This window comes from Meles meles, chromosome 19, assembly GCF_922984935.1.
Source record: "Meles meles chromosome 19, mMelMel3.1 paternal haplotype, whole genome shotgun sequence".
Lineage (NCBI taxonomy): Eukaryota > Metazoa > Chordata > Mammalia > Carnivora > Mustelidae > Meles > Meles meles.
The window spans coordinates 58205989-58230540 of record NC_060084.1 but is presented as its reverse complement, the minus strand read 5'-3'; the positions used below and the strand labels follow the sequence as shown (position 1 = coordinate 58230540).

Sequence of the window (24552 nt, the reverse complement as noted above, 5' to 3'; positions counted from 1 at the left end):
TCATCAAACTTGACAGGCTAACTCCAAAACTCATTTGAAGATGGAGGGCGAAGAATAGTCAAAGACGCTTTCAGAAAGCAAGGTAGGGCAGATGCCCTTTCAGGTATCAAGATATCGAAAGCTATAACAATTACTATGATGTGTTAACACACAGAGATAGACAAATGGGCCAGTGGGACAGATGAGAGAATTGAGGAACAGGTCTACCCATCTACAGAAACATGTCAGGAGAAAAATCAGATCCCAATCACAAAACATACAGAAAATTAAACATAAAAACTTCAGACTATTAGAATAGCTTTATGACTTCAGTGTGGGGAGGGATTTCTTAAGGTACAAAAAGCAGAAATATGAAGGAAGAGATTGTTAAATTTTACAGCATCAGTACTTAACACCCGTAGGAAAGGATATTGATGGCTTTTCTTTAAACTTGTTTATGGTACATATTTTAGACTTGTATTTAGGTGCAACTGGGGTAGGAAATGGGAGGTAATTAAAATTCATGATTTGCCTTTAAAGATCACCCTGGATGTTATGTAGAGAATGTTGGGAGGGAAGGGTTTGGACTAGAAGCAGTTTTTCCAAGTGTGTAGGCTAATGACCAGGGGAATTCATGGTGATTAGGATTGTCAGAAAGGGGGAAAACATTGGACAGATTTGGGATGACAGATCAGCGAGTCCTGCTGATGAATTAGATGGTGATATTAAGGAAAAGAAGACTCAAGAACAATTGTGAGGTTTTTGGCTACCACAACTGGTGCTGTTTATAGAAGTATATAGAAATATAGAATGAGGAAAAGGAAAATAAAATATTTGTTTTAAATGCTTTCGGTTCCTGTTAGATATCGAGGGGAGCAGTCAGCTGTTCAGCCTACCGAGAAAGGAGATTGAGCTTCTGTGGAAAGTTCTGTGGCAGAGGATATAAGCGTGGGAGCTGCTGGCATCTCGGTGATATTTAAACCATGCCACTAGCCGAAACTGCTGCCTCGGGAGCAGATGTTGATGGAGAAGTCTAGTGACTGACTGAGGTCTGAGCTTTTATACGTTGAACACAGCAGAAGCCAGCTAAGATGATGGAGAAGAGGCCACTGAAAATCAGAGTGGTGTAGGGTCACCAAAAATAAGATAGTGTATAAAAAAAAAAAAATAAGATAGTGTGTGTTCTTATTTGTTATTGTTTCTTTTAATGAGAATGTTGACTATCACTGAAAGATCCAGTGAAATTAAGATCAAGTGTCCTAGCTGCATAGGGAATTGCTCAGCAATTTCTTTGGCTAGAAGGTACGGCATAGTAGAGGGAAAGAATGTGCAGTAAGGCCTTTGAGTTAGAAGACCACTCCATCAAGAAAGGTTTTTGGGGAGCGTGGGAGGAAGGAGTGCTGAGGAAAGGGGTAGTAGCTGGAGGAGCTCAGAAGGGATGTAGTATCTGAACATAATGAATGATCTAGGATGCAGAGAGACACTTGTATTGCAGATAGAGGACTTTGAGGAGAGAGAGGATGGAGTCCATAGAATGTGTTAAAATCACCTCCAAAACCTGAACCAGACATTAGCGTCACCGGGAGCTCCAAAACAGCTACAGTGCTTAACAGTTCCCCAGGTGATCCTAATGAGTAGCCAGATGTGAAAACCTCTGACCTAAGGGTAGTACCCCATTCACCGCAGTGGTGCCTCTAGAATTTCTGTAGAGGCTGCTGGGGAATATGTTTCAAAGGTGCATAGCAAGCACAACGTTTTCATTCAGTTTTTATGTTTACTGTGGCGCGGCTGGCTGAGAAGAGACTGGTGAAGACGGGGAGTTTAAAACATCCTCCATCCCACGCCAGTAACTTCTTAATGTAACAAGCAACCACTGATTTCTATTTATACTTAAGTATAAATAGAAAATTTAATTTAGGGCATCATATTCTATGTGCTTGTAGGTAACCTGCATTTTATAATTAACTCATGAATTTTTTTCCTCTACAATTAAAATCCTATATTTTTATTGGCCACATAAAATTGCAGTATATGGATTTACCAGAATACCATTCTCCTGCGGAGTACACTTTTCTAATAAAAGATGATGCTCCATGAATATGCTTGCGTATAATCTTTCATACATCACTGCTTATCTTCTTTGTCTTAGTCTTTCGAAGGTAGAATAGTTGGATCAATGAGTTTCACATAATTCATTGATTTTATTGCTAGAAAAGAAATTGGTATTTCTATCAAGGATATTCAAACGGTATGGGTTGGAGAAGGGAAGAAAAATCCTTCCTTCATCCTCCTCCCCTGCCCCCTCCATTCCTTTTCCCTCCAGGTAACCAGTTAATGAGTTCTTGTATTGTTTTGTGCAAGTTTTATCTGCCGATGTGTTCATCCTTAACAAACAAACAAATGAAAACACTTACCAGCTCTTTCCTACAAACTTGGGCAACTTATGTGTTTACCTAACTCTGGGAGTCCTTGGTCCTTCCTACTCCCAGACAGCTGCCCTTCACTGTTGTCCCGAGCTACCGGTCCCCTCCCTGGTGTCATCTTCGGGTCGGTGGTCTGCCACCCAGTGCGGTGGGGCTCTGCGGAGCGGCTTGCAGGGTGTATGCGGGGCGCTGGAGGGTGTGTGCGGGGTGCTGGGTCTTCGGGAGTCTGTTCAGGGATCTCTGTGGGTGCTGTGGGGTCTGTGTGGGGACCGGTGCAGGTCTGCCGGGTGGCGGTGAGGTCTGCCAGGGTTTGTGCCCGTTACTGGCGGGGTCTGCGAGGGTCTCTGCAGGGATCTGTGCGGGACACTGGCAGGGTCTGCGGGGGTCTGTGCAGTCTGTGCCGGTGCTGGCGGGGATGCGTGCGGGGATCCGCACACCGCACTCGTCCACGGCGCCCACCTCGCCGGGCTTTGAGGCAGCGCGGGATTTTCTGCCGCGGGTCTGTCAGCCATTGGTGTCTTCCCGGGAGGTACCAGTGTCTCCGTGGCCGCCCAGCTTTCTGGCGCGGCTGGCCTTTACCGTACTGGTTCCGAGAGCGGCTCGTTTACCGAGGGAGCTGGCCCGCGTCTTTCCTGTGTCCCAGGCGGAGAAGTGTCGTCTCCCACCGTCTCGCTTGTCTTTGCACGTCTACATACTCGGTTTTGCCCGCTGGATTTTCACTTTTTGGACAAATGTATGTTATTTTTCTAAGTTGGTTTTGTGTTTGGGCGTCATAAGCTGGACTTCTCAGTGTCACCCCCTTTCTTTGTGTGGGGGTCACACACACCCGCCCACCGCCCCCTCCCCCCTTAGCAGACCCCTCTCAGGGGCCCCTAGTATCAGCTCAGTTGACGTCAACCTGCAGCCTTCGCGCCAAGCCGTAGGCACGGCAACCGCAGCCTGATTGGCAGGGCTCAGAGGCGTGGCGAGGGGGCCCGGGGTGGGAAACTCGGCTGCTGATTGGCCTGCGCTGAAGCCCCGCCTCTGCGGAGAGCCTGACAAGGAGTCGCGCGCAGAGGATCAGTGCAGACGCCGGGAGCTGCGGGAGGACGAGGTTGGAGCTGAGGAACGGGCATGTCCACCCTGGGCTGGTGGCGCCGCCGGGCGCCAGGGGTCCTGTGGGCGTGCTAGACCGTGCACGGGGGCTGCGCCTTGGTCGGGTCCCAGGCCGTGTGGTGAGGGGAGGTGAGTCGGGCTGGCGCCCGCCCTGCACAACCACACCAGGATGGTGTCAGGATGCAGCGTGAGGCGGCACGGCGGTCACACGCCACAGTCCGGGACCCTGGTCAGCCGGGGGGTGGGGCCGGCGGACGTCGCCTGGCAGTGTCCTCCCTCAGCGGGTCTCGGGCATGGGTTGCCGCGCTTGCCGCAGGCGCCATCTTGTGTGGCCCACCGGGGTCCCGGGGACGGGTTATCCCTTTGAGGTGGCCGCGGAGCTGGGGGACTGCCGCGCCATCTTGCCTGTGGAAGTGGGGAATGGGGACGGGTTGGCCGCGGACTCCTGTCCAGCGAGCCAGCCAGAGTGGGTGCCGGGGAAGTGGCGGGCTGGCGGGTTTCAGGGCGCCCCCTCTGACCGCAGCTGGGTCTGGGGGCTGCAGACCGCTACGTCCATCCCACGGTGTCCCTGACAGGCTGGTTCGCTCGGGCTGTCCCTGCATCCTTGCTAGTTCTTGGGGGCGGGGCCTGTTTTGCCGCAGTGGCGGTGGGAGGAGCTAGGGGGTGCAAGGGGCGGGGCCAAGGGCTTTGTGCCCGTGGGGTAGTTTCTCTGGCTCTCCTCCCCGCTGGCCCTAGCGCCTTCTTCGGTGTGGGCGGTGACGTTAGCAGCACAGGCACTGTCCTGATTGGTTGGCTGCGGGTTGGGGCGGGGCCAGGGGCTGTCAAGACTGCGGCTCAGCCGGGTTACCGCTGTCTGCTGAGACCCGCCTACCTTGGCGCCATCTTTGGGGGGAGTGGCCGAAGTTTGCCGCGCAGGCGTGATGGTGGCTGGCCGCAGCAGGGGGTGGGGCCAGGGGCGGTGGTGGCTTTGGCGAACCTGTGTTCCACGCAGTGATTGAAGGCTGCGGGGTCTCGATTACTTTGCAGCTTCTTTGGTAGTCATGGGTCTGGCTGCAGAGGCCGACTAGCGTGGGGTCTGGACTCTAACTTCTGAGAATGGGCCACGGCAAGTGACTGGGGGCCTTTTTATTGGCTCGCTCCATGTGTGTGGTCTGGAGAGTCAGCGTCTACTGAAGCCAGGCATTGTGCCTGAAGTTTGCCGCGGCATCCGCGGCCGTCAGGAAACCATCAGCCCCGAGGGACAGGGCTACAGGCTGCTGGCGTGCCCGCTCTTTCTCCTGGACCACCCCTTTCCTAGTGTCTGGGGATAGTTGGCGCCCTGGGTGTGTCTGGCCCCATCATTTGGCTAGGGGAAGTGCTGGGGTTGCGGGAGCGGCGGAGGTGTGTTGCGCAGGTTCTGTTGGTGGGCTCGGGGCGGGGCCTGGCCTGAGAAGCCCGCTCGCTCTGGCACCATTTTTGTTGGTCGACAGGTGGCAGCCGAGACTTACTGCGCAGGCACCATCCTGCAGGCCTGCAGAGCTGCAGGGGGAGGATCCAAGGGGAGGGGCTGCAGAGCTCGGCCCACTAGCACTCTTCGTTGGCCGACAGGTGGCAGCCGATACTTATTGCGCGGGCGCTATCTTGAGTGACAGTGGGGCTGGCCGCGGTGGAGCGGGGCGGTGGGCCCAAGAGGAGGGGCTGCAGAGTTCGGCCCACTAGCGCTCTTTGTTGACCGACAGGTGGCAGCCGAGACTTATTGCGCAGATGCCATCTTGAGTGACAGTGGAGCTGGCCGTTGAGGGCGGGTCAAGGGGGTGGGGCTGCAGAACTCAGCCCATTCTAGTACTGTTGGCCGACAGGTGGCAGTCGAGACTTATTGCGCAGGCGCCATCTTGAGTGACCGTGGGGCTGCCGCGGAGGGATGGGGTGGATCCAAAGGGAGGGAGGGGCTGAAGAACTCAGCCCACTCTAGTACTGTTGATCAACAGGTGGCAGCAGAACTTACTGCGCAGGCGCCATCTTGAGTGACAGTGGGGCTGGCCTTGGAGGGGTGGGGCGGGCCCAAGGGGGTGGGGCTGCAGAACTCAGCCCACTCTAGTACTGTTGGCCAACAGGTGGCAGACGAGATTTATTGCGCAGGCGCCATCTTGAGTGACAGTGGGGCTGGCTGTGGAGGGGTGGGGTGAATCCAAGGGGAGGGGCTGTGGAGTTCGGCCCTCTGTAGTACTGCTTGTTGGCCAACAGGTGGCAACCGAGACTTATTGTGCAGGCGCCATCTTGAGTGACAGTAGGGCAGGGGTGGGGCCAAGTGGAGGGCCTGCGGAGCTCCGCCCATTCTAGCAGTGTTTTGGGGCTGCCACGTGGCAGCCAAGACTTACTGCACAGGTACAATCTTAAGTGATAGTGGGACTGGCTGCTACTGCTTCTGGGGGGTGTGGTCCCCGCGAGCCCAAGGTGGGGCTGCGGAGCTCCACCCACTTGAGCACTGTTGATCAACAGGGGACAGCTAGAGTTTATTGCGCAGATGTTACCATCAGTGATTTTATTTCTGGGAGCACACCAAGGAAGGCTCTAGTGTTTTGAGTGACTAACGGGAGACTGTAGACTCCTACCCATGTTGGCCTGGGATCGCCCCCCGAGGTTTATTGCACAGGCACCATCTTGAATGATGCCTCAGCTGGGAGGGAGGGTGTCCCTGAGGGAGGGGCTGGCTTGTCCTGAATGACAGACAGGGTCTGCAGACCCACCCTAGCGGTGTGTTTGTTGCCGCGTAGACGGCTGCCGAGGCTCACCGCACAGGCGCCATTTTGAGTGAGTGGCAGAGCTACAGGGGCCAGTTGTGAAGAAGGGGCTGTCTTGTCCTGATTGATGGGACTGCAGACTCCTGCTTGTTCTTGTGCCATGTTGGCCAGTAGGTGGCTCCAAGGGTTACTGCGCAGGCACCATCAGGAATGGCCATGGAGTCGGAGGGCGGGCCTGTGGGTGGTGTTGCCATGTCTTGAGTGACTAAGGGCACCTGTGTAGCCCTGCTCACCTTTGCTGGCCAAAGGGAGTGTAAGGTTTGCTGTGCAGGCACCGGTTTGGCAGGCCCAGAGTGTTTGCCGCGGTGGCCATGCAGCATGGCGGGAGGCGAGTTTCCTTGGAAGGATACCAAAGCCAGCTCTCAGGGGAATGTGGGGGACAGGGCTCATCCGTACAGCTCAGAGGGTCAGTCTGGAAAACTGGGGTTCAGATTTAGACCTTTTAATAGGTTTGGGGAAAGGCAGCGTCTCAAGAAAATGGAGAGGGCAGGCTGTGGATGTAAGGTTTGGGGTTTGGAGGCTCTGAGGGCAGTATGGAGGTTATGCAAAGAAAAAAGTCTAAAAGCCCATGAACTAGACAATTCAGAGCTACAGACCATTACAAGAGGGGCGTGGCATGGGAGATTCTGGAGTGGCCGCTCTCTAGGCAAGTCCGGGCGTGGTTTTGGGCGGAGGCTGTGGGAGAGCTGGAGGGGCAGGGCTTCCTGCTTAGAGAGGTGAGGTGGGGCTGCGCCTGCGCAGAGCTCTTTGGGGGGGGCACTGTCACAGCGTCCTCTGGAGGACAGTGATGCTTCCAACACTGAATTAGCTTTCACCATGTTTCCTTAAGTTTATTCTGGACTCCAGGGGGGGCTGCTTCTAGTCCTAGCTCCAACAAAGGAGCCTGTAAGTCCCTACCTTTTTTTTTTTTTTTTTTTTTTTTTAAGGTAGTAGGGAAGGTAACACGTTGGATTCTTCCTTCCCAATGGTGGTGAGAGAAAATTAAGAATGTACATCCACTGGTGAACAATGTTTTAACATATAGTAGAGTTGTAAAGGTGAAGATGCTTCCCCCAGGTGCTTCTAATTGACTGAATGCATGCTCTGAGGCACAGTGGGATTTGAAATAAGTATTAATCCATTGGAAGCATGTTGATAATCTCTAAAATGTCATATAAGGTTAAGGAATGATGTTACTACTTGATGATAGTACTGAGGTCCACATATAAGTTAATTTTAAGTTAAGTTCATATTACTTAAATTTAAAGTAGAGTTAAATGTCTGGCCCTGCATCACTGGCTGTTAAATGACAAAACTGGAATTTAATTCACTTTTCTAAAGGGTATATATTGTTGCTGCTCCATGTGGTCTTCATGGAAAATGTCAGTAGATGTTCTGTTTTCCAAAATGACATTACGATGATCTATAATAGTCTGCCATGAGGTCTGAGATTGAGTTCTCTGAGCATCTGCTTTTCTGTGAACTGGGCACTAGAAAATTAATAGTGTTGTGGTAAGGAGTGACAAAGATAATAAAAGTAAGATGTTAAGCACTATATAGGGCATATAACTAGTAAATCACTGTACTATTTTAGCTATTCTTTGCTCTGATTTTTGCCTGCAACATGCATCCTTTGCTTTTAGAGGGACAGCCAATGTCACATAGCTAATAACTTCCGTTGAATTCTTGACTTGATTTCTTAAGACAAAGCATTGTGTCTTTACTATTTTGCTCTGTTTGTTAGAAAGGGTTCTGAGATACTCAGAAATTGACTTGCACACCCATTGACATAACCTCATTGGGAAAAGGTTGTGATTACAGTCCAAGGTACATCTGCCTCAGGGAGCAATGCCCATGGGCCCTTCCATCCTGGAAGGAAGAGCTCTTCTTCCTGGTCTGGTTTGACCTCTGTCACTGGAAGAAGTGGAGATGCATCTGTTATGCAGTCCTTTTCAACCTGAGTAATATATATAAAAAATAAATTTGATATCTCATGTTTTCTTTTCTTTCCCCAGCTTTGCCTTCTCGAGCTTCTACCCTTCTCAGAGACAGCTGGCAAGAGGAAGAGGGACTAGGTTCAAACACTAGGTGGCCAGGTCCAGGTGAGCTGAATTCCATTCTCACAGTGCTACACTCATCCTTGGGGCGAACACATTTTTCCTCATCCTGACACTTTCCTACTGCATAGGTGTTCCATATAGCCATGCAAGTGTCATTTGTGCTGTGAAAACTCACAGACTCTTCTGGTGAATTTGTGTGTTCACCAGAAATTCTCCTCAGCTTCACGCTATCCTTTTCAGTTTCCTACTTCTTTTTGCAACACTCAGCTGCACCTTCAGGCCTGCTCTTTCTCTCTTGTTGGGTGATTAAAGAAGCATGAGAGAGTCATTGGTTCATCTATCAAACGTGGCCCCAAGTGGGAAAGGAGGTGTTTTCCTAGAGCTCCTACTCTATTGGGTAATGAAAAATGTTGAAAAAACAATTGTATTTTTCATGTTTTGGGGATAGAACATTCATTATGCCAACAGTTAACCTGAAAAAGGCCACATAGGGCCTTCCTGAGAAAGTCATTGAGAGTCCTGAAGAAAGGAGGACAGTAGTATGCTTTAGGAAGGGTATTCTTAAGCAGAGGGGATGGGGCATTCCTGAGGGATCCAGAGATAAAGACCAAAAGTCTAGGATACCTGGAGCAAAGGAAAGAATTGAGTGGCATTTGAGCAAAGTGTGGATTTTGAAGGTCAATAGGAACTGTATTGTGAAAGGCCTTGTAGTCAATGGTAAGTATATGGGCTTGATATGAAGCATAGTGGGAAACCATTGAGGTGTTTTAGCCATGAAAGTAACATGGGAATCAGATTTGTGTTTTAAATGTACCATCTGGTTGTCAGGTTTAGAAGGGGAAGATGGAAACAGGTTGCAGGGAGACCACCTCAGGTCTGGGTGGGAGGTGGTGGCTTGGATTCAGATCAGAGCAGGGAGATAAGTGAAGTGGATGGATTTGAGAGAGGTACTAAGAGACTCAGTAGGGCCTGTATTCTTCTTTCATGGCCTGCTGACTGTTTCAGATAAGGTGCAACAAATCACATTATGTGGAAAAGAGAGAAGAATAGCAAAAGTTGTTCATTCCATCAGCAAACATGGACACTATATGCCCAGTCTGGGATAGGACCATGTTAGATTCTGTGTCTCTGGAAGTGGGTAACATAGTCACTGACATCAGTATCTTCTGAATGAGAACTCTAGTTAGATGGAGAGTAAGAAAACTTGCTCACCAAGATAGGGGGCCATGCTGATGGTATTAAACATCTGGAGAAAGGCTTACGTGCTGTCCCAGGTGGGCCCCTGGGAATGGATTTGTTTATTCCTGGCCTCAGTGAATGCTCCAAGTAGCTAATGTCTGATGCTGAAGCCTGTGGAGACTCGGGAACCTTATTTTAGCTAAGAACTCATGTTAGTAGGTACATGTGACTGAAGCTCAGGAGACTTCTAGAAACCTTACTGACATATTAATTTATGTTGAAAAATAGTGTGGCTAAAGTACAATGTTCCTGTTTTCTCAATTTTGGTTTATCAATTTTTGGTGGGAGGTAAGTACAGTAGGGACCCAGATACTCAAAAATATGTATGATCAGCAAATTCTTTCCCTGTATGCAGACCTACATGGGAAGTGAACCCATAATGAGCAGGTTGCTTGGTAAGTATGGAATCAAAATGAGAGAATGCAGACAAGGTTTAATAGCACTGGCCCATAAAGTAGCCTGGTGCCACCATCTGGTGCAGTGAAGCTCTTGGTAGGATTACTAGGGCACCAGAAGCCCCTCGTCTACAGTCCCCTTCCTCCCCAATTTCCATTCAAATTAGGTCTAACCAGAGTAGCCCTTCTCTGTAGATGGTTAGATGAACCATGCTTTGTGGCCTGCCTTTCCATGCTCTTTCTCTTTTGAGGGGAAAAAAATCTGATCAGCTAATTATTGACATTTAAGTATGGTCAGATATGTCATACTGGTTCAGAAGACATTCTCTTTAAAGTAGCTTTATTCATCTTGAACTGTTTGGAATCTGATCATTAAACTAAACTCTGAGATACTGTTTCCTCTCTTCTGAAATTTTTGGGGAAACCCCACAGGAATGGACAACAACAAGGAAATTTTGCTGCAGTGTGGTAAGTGCTGAGCTTATGTGAGAGAGGTAAGCCCAGGGTGTTGTGGAGATTACCTGAGAGGAGCCATGTAAAAGACCAGAGAGAAGAGACTGAGGCCAGTGTGGTAGAGAGAGTGGTCATTTACTCTTTGTGGACATTCCCATATAAAATTGGTCCCCCCACAGCTCCTGTTGACCGTATGGTGCTGTTCACGGTCAGTTGGACAAGACCAGACATCTAAGTCTAGAGCAGTGGTTCTCACTGTATAGCTCCTGGAGGGCTTGTTTGAATGCCTCTTGTCTAGAATGCCACAGACCTCCTAAGTCATCATACCTGGAAAGGCAGCTACGTATTTCATGAATACCTCAGATAGCTTTTGGCACCCCCAAATTTGAAAACCACTACCCTAGAAGAACTTGAGCCATGGTGTGCACTTGCAAATTCGGAGAGCTTGAGTTGTTAGTCTCTCGGCACTGGGCACTTCACTGGGAGGTGAGGTAGGACTGGGACGGGGGCAGCATTTACCCATGTGCATGCTGAAGTAGAGACTGTCGGTCTGCAGAAAGAGGCAGGAGAATGGAACAAATGAGAAGAGAGAGGAGACTGCACATCATGCTGTCCCTGAGAAATGAAGAAAGTAACTGCCTTGCTTCCTGACTTTAAAGTTCTCAATTCCAGCCCCCTTGGATGAGGTAGGTAGAATGAGTGAGGGGGCTGAATTCAGGTGCACTGTGATGAGGGACCAAAGTAAGTAAGTAGAGATGGGGATAAAGAAGCTCTCTTGGAGCTTCTTTCTCAACTGACGGGATGTGGGGATCCTGAGGTCAAACAGTGGGGTCACAGGATTTGTTTATCTCTCCTTACACATCCCACTCAGGTTTCCAAGCCTCTGGTATGTGTTGTTTGAGTTCTTCCGAGTTCAGTTAAATTCTTGACCCACTGCTCATGTCTGAAATTCACTCCATATAAAATGTTTGTAATGCATGTAACATTTCATGGTTAGACGTCCAGTGTGTGTAAGAACAGATATTTGAAGGTTAAAGAACAGGTAGAAATCTGGAAGCTCTTCTACCTGGTGTGGAGATTGAGACTGGTTTTCCCTCATTTGTCTCCTCTGTTGTACTTGGTGGTCTCCCTTGGCCCCTAGGACCAGAGTCAGCCAGGTCCCTTTGTGTCTCCACTTTTGCCCCTGTCTGCAGAATGTGCTCAGACCTTTTAAGATCCTGCCTTTGGCTAGTACTTAACCCACTTACTACTCTAGAGAACAGAGGGAAATGCAGAAGCTTTAGTAACCAGGGGCATGTGAAGTGCCACCTTCAAGTCAGAAAAGGTGATGGGTGGGCCATGTTGCCAGAATTCAGTTTGAACTAAATAGGACAGAGGGGAGGCCCTATGTGAGGAGTGCCATCAAGTGGTGCACGGGCTCGAGGGGGGTGTACAGATAGTGAGTGGAGGACTCCATGGGAGCAACGTGAGGTGACCTGGCGGGGAGGGGGAAGTGTCAGAGTAAGCAGGGGCTATGTCCCGAGGACCACCACAGCAGAGGGAATGCTGATAAACAGTAACAAGCAGAAAGAAAAAGACAGGACAAATAGCAATTAAATTTACTTCAGATTTTTATATTCAAAAAATGTTTTTCTGTTGTGAACTTAGGAAAACATTTAAACTAAAATGCAAAAAGGAATGGATATATCTTTTATTACTTTTTGAAAAAATTTTCCTTGGTTTATGAAATCTTTACTCAAGATTTATGGAAGTTTTCTTCTGGTTTAGTTTATACTTACTTCCATATGTTTAAGTATTTTTGTAATTTTTATTTTAACACAAGTGAGAGATCATACCCAATTCATTAATGTTTCAGACTCAAGTTATAAGAGTGCAAGTTTGTAGGATGTGAGACAGTGGTTGGGAGGAACGTTTGATATGCCTTCTGGAGAGCTCAGGATGTGTCCACCACATTTTCAGTTTCCATTTACAAGGATGTATTTTTTTATGTGTGTGCATGTACTACTTTGTCGCCGTTTAACAGTGTCTACAAGAATTTTCATACAAATACATTTCCACTTATAGCTTTGCTTTCTAAAAATTGCATTATATTCTTTTGTGTGGATATTTTCATGATTTTCTAACATAAATGTCATGTACTGTACAAATTTATACCTTATTTTAACTTAATGCTTCAAAATTTTTTTACATTAGTGGTTTCCGTCAAGTTTAAATAAACCAGTGTGTTTGTAGAATGGAATACTACGTGGCCTTTAGAAAGAATGGTGTAGATCTGTATGTATTAGTACAGAAAGGTAACCATCATAAATTACTAAGTTTTACAGTGCACACATAAGGGGCACCTGGCTGGCTCAGTGGGTAGAGCATGTGACTTTTGATCTTGGGGTTGTGAGTTCAAGCCCCATGGTGGGTGGAAAGTTTATTTAAAAAAACAAATAACAAAAAAGCATACTCATGCGGAACTCCTAATGTGATCTCATTTAGGTAAAAATGAGATGCTACTCTATATATGGATGTTGGAAGGTTTAGAATTTCAACAGATTTGATCAATGGGTATGGCTTGTAGTTTCTCCATCAAATATTCTGTAACTGAACATTGCCCTATCTTCTGTGTTTGTAATCAGAAATAAAATTTTTTGAAAACATGACTTAATGGCTACATAACATTCTATTAAAGATTTTTATCTGTTTTCATTCCTTCCTGTTTGAAAATTTGGGAAGAATGCTGTGTTTTGAGTACACTGATTTATTTTGTTGTGAACAAAGTATGTTTGTTATTGGCCTTAGTGGCCTTAGCCTTCTAACGATGTTTTGAAAGAAAGAATTTCTTGTCAGGAGGCCAGACACCAACACCAGTTTTATTATTCTTTCCTAATGTCAAAGGCTATCTCCAGCCTCCTTGGAAAGCATACTTGAATTACTGGTCAGAAATTAAAGTGTTGGCTGTTGCCTCTTACCACATTTGTTAAAATTACTTTACTACTTAGTCCTCAGAAAGTTTATAGTTTGTATTTAAACAGTTAATGCTTTTCTTGACTGAAAGACCTTTCTTTATTATAAACTAAATCCCGCATGTGTATATACTTCCTTGCAAGTCAGTCTTTGGACTGCGTTAGCTCTGTTAGTGTATTTGTTTTAACACTCGCATCGTGTTGGAAAGAATACTTTCTGTTTCCATATGTTTGGGTCATTTTACAGACAATTCCCTCCTCCCACCACACACATACCTTACTCAAAATTCTGATATTTTTGTACATTTATTTACCTAGAGGAACTGGATTCTCATTTTGTCAAAACTCCTCACCCTGTTATTGAATCTTAATTTATGATCAAGGAAGGATTGACAAAAATTTCCACATTCCCATCTGAAGACATATGTTTTCATTTATTAGGACTTGTTTTATGTTCTGTACATTTAAAATTTTTGTTCGGGGTTCCAAATACTTTGTTGAATTTAAGGGAATTTATTTTGTTATTAATGGGCTTCTATTCTTGTATTTATTGATGAGGTGGTTTTTCAGCTCAAAATAATGCTTTTTCCACATGACTCTTTTCATTTCTTCAGTTCTGTTTGCTAGGTTTTTTCCAGAATACCGTAGAATGGTAGTTTGGTGGAGGACCTCCTTTCCTTGTCCTCACCTTTAGTTGGAATAGTTTTAGTGTTTGACGTGCTTCCTTGTATTTATTTGAGATAAACCTTTATTCTTAAATGGTCTCCTACTTTTACTTTAGCTAAGAACAAAATAAGGAAAGGCTATTGAAGTTGAAGGAGAAGGAGAAGTATAAGGAGAGGCTATTGAAGTTTGCAAATGCTTTTCGATGTATAACAGTGCTCACGGGGTTCCCTCTCTTCCCCCTTTAATAGATCATATAGAATAGCCCACTGGAATTGGGATATCTTCCTTGTATTTCTGGAATAGGCTTTCATGGTTATGGGCTATTTAGACTTTTCTAGATTGGATTTATTAAACATTTTTGCATTGAAGTGCAAACAAATATTTATTGAACACCTTTTCTGTACCAGTCCTGTGAAGATAAAATACAATGAAGGAAAAGGCAGCAGAGGCCTTGTCCTCAGGGACTTTGGGTATAAGTGCAGGCACTCTCGTTTCTACTGGCTTCATGCATCTTCAAGCATATCTCAGTATATGGGTAAATTGTTATTGCTGGCCTTTCTGGGCATCCTTGGAGGGGTTCCCCCTCAGCCTCAACATTTCATGTGATCATATCAGGCAAACCTTCAGCCAACTCCTTTTTGATGCTTTGGTCTCAGCCACCTCCACACCTGTATCTTCTGTTTTCTTTAACTGTAGGCTGGACTGGGGAAGTGGGGGCAAAGTGGGTAGAGCAGTTATGCTTCTGATTGGCCAGAGGCGCTGTCACAAGACGAGTTCACCTGGGATCTGGGTCTTCCCGAGGGTAAGGTGAGTATGGGGCCTTGGCGGGTACTAAGCATATCTGGCCCCATTCTTAGTTGCCCTTTGGACTGCAGATGGAGGACAGAGTGAGTCAGGGTTAAGGACTGGGTCGCGTGGCCCGTGGGGCACCTAACCTCATTTCACAGGGCTCACCTGCTCTTAGGTATCCCAGTGGGAGGACGTTGACCAGTGTTTTGTTTTCCTGAGTTTGACTCTTGATGACTCTGGTAGGACTGCGTTATACAACAACATACTGACAGCAGAATACTTCTCTGACATGTGCTTGTCCCTTCCCATGATTTTGTGTGTAAAGTGATGTCACCTGCCGCCATTTACTGCCGCAGCTTTTTAGCACTGCAAGTGTTAGCTTTTATAAACTGGAAATTAGATACGCATATAAAGACTTAATTGTAGTGGGCAGCCAAACTTTTAGCTCTTATTTTTATCTTACTAATATTTTTTTTAAGATTTTATTTATTTGTCAGAGAGAGAGAGTGCACGTGCATGCAAGCATACAAGCAGGCAGAGGTGGAGAGAGAAGCAGGCTCCCTACCGAGCAAGGAGCCCAATGCGGGACTCGATCCCAGGACCCTGGAATCATTAACTGGCTGAGCCACCCAGGCGTCCCTCTTACTAATATTTTATTTACTTGACTGTCCTTAAGGAGACTTGCTGGTTCAAAAGGAATGGGTATTTTTAGTGTTTTTAAGCCATTTGCTGAAACGGCATTCAGAAATATGGTTCATGTCTGCACCAGCCGGCTTCTCACCAACATCAGGTTTTCTTTTTTTGATTTTTATTTTTGAAATATTTGCCCATTTGATAAACCAAAAAAAAGTTCACCATCATATTTCACATTTCTTTGATTTCTGATGTAACTGTTGGACCTTATCACTGATTTTATGAACTGTGTGTTTTTATTTTCATGTTGAGACACTTACCTTTCTCTTACTGTTTTCTAAGAGCTTTTCATATTTCAAATATTAACTGTCATCTATATTGCAAAATATTTTCCCCCTCCTCTTCTGGTTTGTTTTTATTTTGGTTGCTTTTTATAGTGCTACAGAAAATTTGTACCCATTTTTAGTTTCACATCTGCTGAGTAGTGCTCTTTCAGTGGTCTCTGCTGTTGGAATTCTGCTTGAGCATTCTCCTTCCTGTACCTGTTCTTTGCTATTGTAAACAGTGCCTCTGTGAACTCCCTGGTGAACTCTATCTTTGTGCAGTGGACAGATAAGTCTGTTAGGTTTCAGAGGCGAAATCACTAGCATAGTAGGGGATGGCATTGCATTTATATACTAATAATTGCTGGATATCTGAGGAATATATTCAACTTAGAGCTGCAATTTCCATATGTCATTCTTGGGTATCAGAAGTTCCACAGTTGATTCTTTGGGGTTTTTCTAAATTGACTGTCATCTGGTTTAGGGTGTGACCTGACTCCAGCAGGATGGGATGGGTAGGGAGGGGAGAAGACCCCCCTCAGCATTAGGGTGTCAGTGTTGTGTTACCTACGCAGTGGGCAGCACAGTCTCTAAGGCCTCTAGTGCTTTTGTTTATTGTTTTTTTTTTAATATTTTATTTATTTGACAGAGAGAAATCACAACTAGGCAGAGAGGCACGCAGAGAGAGAGAGGAGGAAGCAGGCTCCCTGCAGAGCAGAGAGCCCGATGTGGGGCTCGATCCCAGGACCCTGGGATCATGACCTGAGCCGAAGGCAGAGGCTTTAACCCACTGAGCCACCCAGGCGCCCCTTGTTTATTGTTTTGTTTTAACTTTGAATTTATTTTTTTGACTAGGTAATACATGCTCATGGTAAAAAATAAAAAAAAAAAATAAAAGGAGAATATACAGTGAAAAAGTAAGTTTCCCTTCTCTCCCTGGCCCCCAGTTCCCTTCCCCGGAGGCAGTCACTGTTGATCACTAATAGCAGTCTCATATATATCCTTACAGAAATCATCTGTTTAGGTAAATGCATCTGGTTTTTTTTGTTGTTGTTTTGTTTTTGTTTTTGTTTATTTACAGCATAACAGTGTTCATTGTTTTGGCATCACACCCAGTGCTCCATGCAGTACGTGCCCTCCCTATTATCCACCACCTGGTTCCTCAACCTCCCACCCACCCACCCCTTCAAAACCCTCTGGTTGTTTTTCAGAGTCCATAGTCTCTCATGGTTCATCTCCCCTTCCAGTTTCCCTCAACTCCCTCTCCTCTCCATCTCCCCATGTCCTCCATGTTATTTGTTATGCTCCACAAATAAGTGAGACCATATGATACTTGACTCTCTCTGCTTCACTTATTTCGCTCAGCATAATCTTTTCCAGTCCCGTCCATGTTGCTACAAAAGTTGGGTGTTCATCCTTTCTGATGGAGGCATAATACTCCGTTGTGTATATGTACCACATCTTCCTTATCCGTTCATCCGTTGAAGGGCATCTTGGTTCATTCCACAGTTTGGCGACCGTAGCCATTGCTGCAATAAACATTGGGGTACAGATGGCCTTTCTTTTCACTACATCTGTATCTTTGGGGTAAATACCCAGCAGGGCGATTGCAGGGTCATAGGGAAGCTCTATTCTTAATTTCTTGAGGAATCTCCACACTGTTCTCCAAAGTGGCTGCACTAACTTGCATTCCCACCAACAGTGTAAGAGGGTTCCCCTTTCTCCACATCCTCTCCAACACACGTTGTTTCCTGTCTTGCTAATTTTGGCCATTCTAACTGGTGTCAGGTGGTATCTCAATGTGGTTTTAATTTGAATCTCCCTGATGGCTAGTGATGATGAACATTTTTTCATGTGTCTGATAGCCATTTGTATGTCTTCATTGGAGAAGTGTCTGTTCATATCTTCTGCCCATTTTTTGATATGATTATCTGTTTTGTGTGTGTTGAGTTTGAGAAGTTCTTTGTAGATCCTGGATATCAACCTTTTGTCTGTACTGTCATTTGCAAATATCTTCTCCCATTCCGTGGGTTGCCTTTTTGTTTTGTTGACTGTTTCCTTTGCTGTGCAGAAGCTTTTGATCTTGAAGTCCCAAAAGTTCATTTTTGCTTTTGTTTCCTTGGCCTTTGGAGACATATCTTGAAAGAAGTTGCTGTGGCTGATATCGAAGAGGTTACTGCCTATGTTCTCCTCTAGGATTCTGATAGATTCCTGTCTCACGTTGAGGTCTTTTATCCATTTCGAGTTTATCTTTGTGTACGGTGTAAGAGAATGGTCGAGTTTCATTCTTTGACAAAACAGGAAAAAATATTCAATGGAAAAAAGACATTCTCTTCAATAAATGGTGCTGGGAAAACTGGACAGTGATATGTAGAAGAATGCATCTGTTTTTATAGTTTCTTAGAATGCTGTACCCATTGTTGTGTCCCATTGTGTACTTAACTGCCTTAGAGAGCGTCTCATAGCCATTTATTTACAATTGCCTCATTATTTTAAAAGGTTTAATAATCATTAGATGAATATGTACCATATTTTGTGCATTTCAGCAGTGCTTCAATGAATATATTTTGCACATGTCATGACATATATCTAGGATAAATTCATGGAAATAGAACTTAGAGGACAGGGTATGTGCATTTAAAATTTGGTAAGTTATCCAAATTGCCCTCCATAGAATCTACATTGCCATAAGCACTATGTGAGTATCCCAGTTTCCTCATACAGATGTATATATTGTCCGTCTTTATGATTACTCTGTTCTAAAGGCCCAAAACTCCCAGATCTCAAATGACTTTCCTCTGCCATTGTGGGAAGGAATTGTTAGGGTATGATTCTTTTTTTTAAGGTTTTCCTGTTAAAATTTTAAAAAAATGTAATGGTCTTACTCACCAAGGGCTGTTTATTCCCCTGATTAGAAAAATCTATGAACACATTTAATGAAGATCGTATTTGTTTGCTCTAGTCCTGAATTTCTTGAGAAAAGAAATGAGTGAATTTTTTGTATGGAACTCGGCATCTACCTTGTGATAGGATTCATAAGGACATTTAAATGGTCATGTTATTAATGAATAGAAAGACATCTCTTTTCTGCGTTCTGGAAGGGTTTTTATAACTTGGTAAATTCATTGCTCATGGAAATTTTACGGGAGGTTTGCTCCTTAAATCAATTCATCTTTTAAAGTTTCTTCCCTAGATTTTGCTCTGCTTTCTGATCAGATTTGTCTGTTTCTATGTTCTTAGAAAAATTGTTGATTCCCTATCAAAATTTTTAACCCTAGAGTTCTTATATATAGTTCACTTACTGGTGCTTTATGCTTCAAATACATGCCTACTGGGAAGAAAAGTTAACTTAGTAAGTAAGTACCTATGTGAAGTGGGAGTTACCCTTTATATCTCCTGATTTTATTGTCAGGTTAGACAAGCCTGCCCTTGTTCCATAATTATAAAAATTAATCTTTTTATTTTGATTTTAGTTTTAGCATTTTTGTATATAGTATGACCTTTTCCCCTAAGTGAATGATTGGCTAGTTTTCCTATATACCAATCACCAAAGTAATTCGTACATTCTTTACTAGTTTGAAATGCCACTTTTCATGCCACTAGGATACTTGACTATATATGGTCGACGCAGACTAAGATTCCTAAATGAATTCATTTTTTTTGGTCATAAGTTACAAGTGCATCTTTTTTGTTTTATTTCGTTGGCTTTGTTTTTGGTATAAACAAAACCATCATTTGTTATTTTTCTGTAATCTTTCTGTTTTTAGGCATATTATAAAAGAACTTTCTTACCCTGAGATTATGTTAAAATATATTTTAAATGTTGTGTTTGGTTTGTTGACCTTTGATACATGAATTCTTAAAATGTTGATCCAAATGGAGTTCCTCTAGGTCAACCTTAGAACCATTGCCAAGTTCCCCAATGTTAATATGTTTGTTGACCTTTGATACATGAATTCTTAAAATGTTGATCCAAATGGAGTTCCTCTAGGTCAACCTTAGAACCATTGCCAAGTTCCCCAATGTTAATATTCTTTAAAGTTCTATATATTATAGATTGATTTGGGGGAGGTTTTAGAACTTCGATACACCAGATCTATACATCTCCCATGATTATATTGTGTCTCTCCAGTTATTGCCTTTTATTACTGTAATTTATAATTTTATTCACATGGTTGCTGTTGTCTTTTATTAAATCTTTCCTATCTTTATAATAGGTAATTGCTGAGACATTTTTAGGAAGTCTCTTATAAGTGATTTCCATATTAAATTCTTGTAAGGTCTGTTTGCATTGATTCACAGTGTCTGAGCGGATAGTCTTATATAAGTGAATGATAGTTTTACATCTTCCTTTATGCTTCAGATTTGCTTCTCTTACCTTGTTCTAATTGGCTAGAACTCTGTAGAATCATGTTCAACAGTGATAGTGTTAAAGACTTGTGTCTGCTTTTATAACAGAGTTCAGTCTGTGGTTTGTTAGCGCCAGCTTTATCTTGGGTTTTTACAATTTGAAAGCTATTTCTCTCTGGTTGGTTTACATGACATGGGAATTGGCCTTTTCTTGAATATGATATATAAAGCTCTCACCTCTAATGCTATCTGAATTCACAGCCATTTGGAGAGTTAACTCTTCTGACACTCTTTTTACATTTTTTCCCATGTTTGTCTTTTTTTTTTTTTTAAACTGTCTGCAGGTTCGTTTCATTTTGGCTCTCTTTGTGGAAAGCTGCTTGTTCTGAAGTTCCAGAAAGGATCCTGTTCCTAAACAGGTACTCTTTTACCTCCGAGAAGTTGGACTAGTAGTGTTTTCTAGGGAACTGGAGTGTTGCTCTTGAATCTGGATGCCAAAGAGCAGACTTGGGCTTTCTGCCCTTTTGTCCTTTGCCATTCGGGCATGCTGCTTTTTGGGAACTCGGCTCTTATCAGAGGCGGTCCCTGTTAGCCAAATCGTGGATAAAATGGACTGTTCTCTCATCCAGAATATCACACCGGTTCCCCCAGAGCCTTTTCCTTTGCCCTTCTCCTTTCCCTGCTTTGGAAGTCTTCTGTTCAGAAGTGCCTTTGTCTCTGTTACTGCCTGTCCTCCTCAAGGAGGGCAGGGCAGTCAGGGAGGCAGTGCTTCCTTCATGAGGGTCTTCATGATGGATGTGTGCTTGTGAGGCTTGGTGCTCCCAGGGATATTGGTGGGAGAGGGTGTGGGAGGGCAGTTTGTGCATGAGTAGCATGTGAGCCCATCTCTGCCAGGGGAACCCAGCATGGCAGAGTTTGCTACATTTTTTCCCAAGTAATAAACGAAACACCTCGTTTTCTCTTTAGACATTAAAAAATAAAACCTTAATTTTAAACATACTTGGTTTCCTTTTAAAACAAAAACAAAACAAAACCAAAAAAGCAGAGAATTTTTGCTGCATATGATTTTGTTCTTCTCTGGAAGTAAAGCCAGAAGTACAGAACTGTTGGGTGAATTAATTGACCCACCCAAAGCTAGATTTTGTTTCGATAGTGCCTGCTTCCTTGTACCATTTGTGGCTGTCCACAGGGAGACATGTATAGCCTTAATTGGTTACATCAGAAAAAAGATGAATATCAGCTTTTTAACTCTGTCTAAAGGGTTTTTCTAAAAAGAGGGGGCAGATAATAAAAGAAAAATAAAGAACTAGGGGAATAAATGAAACCATACAGAGGATTATCAAAGCTAGTTCTTTCAAGACAACTTTGGCAAGGTTGATCAAGGCAGAAGAATGTGTAATAGCATGAGGAAGCCTGACGGCCACTGCATCATATTCTTACTATTCATGTGAATAACATATGTTTATCACCTTGGCTTCACCAATATTGTGTTTAATTTCCCCCCAGTGTACTAGGCAGCACAGAGAGCTTCCCATATACCCACCAGGGCTTCCCCCCCAGCTGTCTGGAGACACGGAGAAGGGGCTGGTAGAACAGTCAGCAGGCGAGGAGGGTGACACACCAGAATGCTCTTTCAGAAGCAGTGGCCTAGAGGTTAACCTAGGATGTTCTCTCTCCCTGGAAACTTCTCCATGCTTCTGCAGGCACGTAGTAATACTTGCCTGTGTCTAAAATCAATTCTAGGATGGGTCTGTGTATGTTATTTTTGATAATGTTATTTCACTGTTGACACCTGACTTTGTGTTACGCTGGCCCTAGAGGACACGAGGATAGAAAAGTTAATCTCTAATCCATTTAATAGAGTTTATAGTTTGCTGTGGGGAGAGGAGCATGTCAATTACAGTATTTAAAAATAAATGTGATGAGTACTTGCAGCACTTAAAAGATGAAGTACAGCAGGGGCGCCTGGGTGGCTCAGTGGGTTGAGCCTCTGCCTTCAGCTCAGGTCATGATCTTGGGTCCTGGGATCGAGCCCCACATGGGGCTCTCTGCTCGGCGGGGGGCCTGCTTCCCCCCCACCCACCCCGCCCTCTGCCTGCCTCTCTGCCTACCTGTGATCTCTGTCTGTCAAATAAATAAATAAAATCTTAAAAAAAAAAAAAGATCAAGTACTACTCAGGAAACGTACCTGAGGATGTGGTGTTAGCAGAGCCTGAGGCTGGGTTTTGGGACAGGCACTCATCAGAAGGGTGTGCAGTGCTGAGGGGAGGGGTCCTAAGCATACCAGCAAACTCTGCCACTCTGGCCAGTAGAACCTTTGGCAATGATGGAGATATTCAGAAATAATCAGAAATGGCAGGCTTGGCCATCATTCCCTATATTCCCTTTTCCATCTTTGCTGAAGAAAAAATTGACCTCCAGTTTCAGTAATGGCTAGCACCTTGAACATTTCCCATGTGTGGACATTGGGTAGTTAGGCCTTTAGAAATACTAACTTATTTAATCTCAGTTTTAAAAGGGTTGAGGGCTTTTTTCCCCTTGTGTAGATAAGGGGACAGACTCTAGGACATTGAATGGTTGCCCGTGGTCACAAAACCAGTTAGTAGCGGAGCTAACTCTCAAACAGGTATGCCCAGAGGTCATGCTTGTAAGTCCTGTGTGAAGCCAACTTTGTGTGCTGTGTGTGTGTCTGTATATTGTGGGTTTATGCGTTTCTGTCCCCTTGCCTGTTCACAAAGCATTGTTGAGCATGTAGGGCAGCCCTGCACTGCTGCCTGATCCTCAACTTCTGGGACATGTGTATATCTCCTTACGATCTACAGGTCCCTGAGTACTGACTGTCACAGGCTGCTGCGTCTTTCCTGTTGACTCATGTTTGGTTCCTCCAGTGAAAATTTTACTTAGAAAAATGCTGCCTCCAAAGTACTTGTCTGCCAACAAACCCAAGAAGTCTTGGGCCCCAGATCTGTATGAGCTAGACAGTGACTTGACTAAGGAGCCGGATGCCACCGTAAGAGAAGGTGCAACTGACCCTGAATTCTTTCATCAGAGGTTTCGAAATTTCCTCTACGTGGAATTTGTTGGGCCTCGGAAGACGCTGTTCAAACTCAGAAACCTCTGCCTTGATTGGCTGCAGCCGGAGACTCGCACCAAGGAGGAAATTATTGAGCTCTTGGTCCTTGAGCAGTACCTGACCATCCTTCCAGAAAAGATAAAGCCTTGGGTGCGGGCAAAAAAGCCAGAGAACTGTGAGAAGCTAGTTACTCTGCTGGAAAATTACAAGGGGATGTATGAGCCAGGAGGTGAGACCTCTAGAAGCGTGGTGAAGGCCGTCTGGGAGCTGGGAGCTCCTGGGGGTTTGCAGCCTCAGCATTGTTGGTGTTCAAGTATAGATCGTTCTCTTTGTTGGGGGCCGGCTTGTTGTAGGACATACAGTGACATCTCTGGCCCTTCTCTACCCATGGGATACCAGTTGCATTCCCTCCCCAGCTGTGACAACTACAATGTGATGTTGACAAATGTCCCCTGGGGAGTAGAATGCCCTGGTTAAGAACCACCACCCTACGTGGTGTGAGAAGGAAAAGCAACACTTCATTGAGGGCCTCCATGAGGAATTGGTGAGCCTCCGTGGGCCTCACAACCCTGGTCCAGTCTCCCTTTCATGAAACAGGGGGTGTATTTCCCCCAGAAGTTGTCGTGGCTGCTGTTTAGAGGTGAGGTAGGAGAGCAGTTGCAGCCACTTGCCAGCCCAGGAGCAGTAGGAAGCTGAGGGATGAGAGGATCTGATCACTCCTGATCCAACCTGTTGAAGTTGGGGGTTAGTGCGGTAGGGGCAAGAGCAGACTCCACTTGGGGGAGCGATTTCAAGAACACAGGCAAGAGGTGATAAAGCATTAAGTCAGTGTCTGGTGTCCTCTCAGACGACAACAGCAGTGACCTCCTCAGCGAAGACAGCATGAGCCGGAAGGGAGCAGAGTCCCCGCCGCCGCGCTCCGCCTCTTCTTTCTGTAGTGAGTAACCCTGTCCAATTATGCTCCCCCCACATCGGGCATGCTTCCAGACTTCAGCCTAACTTCCCCTCCCCAAGCCTGCCGCATGGTATTAAAGTGCATGGTGGGCATGAAGTCTTCAGGGAAGACAGCAGCGCCTTCCCCAGGGCAGCTGCTGCTACTCAAAATCTGAGTGGAAAGTAAATTACTTGATGACATAATGAGCCTTTTTTAAAAATTAAAGCAGATAGCAGTATGTGACATGAAATATAATTTTCTTTTTTTTTTTTTTTTTTAAGATTTTATTCAATTACCTGAGAGTGAGCGAGGGGAGGGAGAGGGAGAAACACTCAGATCCTGAGCAGGGAGCCTGACATGGGGCTCGATCCCAGGATTCTGGGATCATGATCTGAGCCAAAGTCGCTCAACCAACTGAGCTGCCCAGGCA

At 45.2% G+C, this 24552-nt stretch overlaps 1 protein-coding gene across 2 annotated transcripts in view; it reads left to right on the top strand.

Annotated features, from left to right (window-relative positions):
- Window positions 1-3473: 3473 nt before the first annotated feature.
- The window catches only part of PEG3 (paternally expressed 3), a 35063-nt gene continuing 13984 nt past the window's right edge, over window positions 3474-24552 (top strand). The window contains exons 1-5 of one of the 2 annotated variants that reach the window (XM_045987316.1): window positions 3474-3626; window positions 8272-8358; window positions 20460-20534; window positions 23165-23417; window positions 24036-24125. In XM_045987316.1, coding sequence (XP_045843272.1) covers window positions 23402-23417; window positions 24036-24125 — 106 coding nt within the window. In that variant the 5' untranslated portion in view covers window positions 3474-3626; window positions 8272-8358; window positions 20460-20534; window positions 23165-23401. Of the gene's footprint in view, window positions 3627-8271; window positions 8359-20459; window positions 20535-22937; window positions 23418-24035; window positions 24126-24552 lie in introns of both variants that reach the window. The other variant, XM_045987315.1, reaches the window with a different exon arrangement.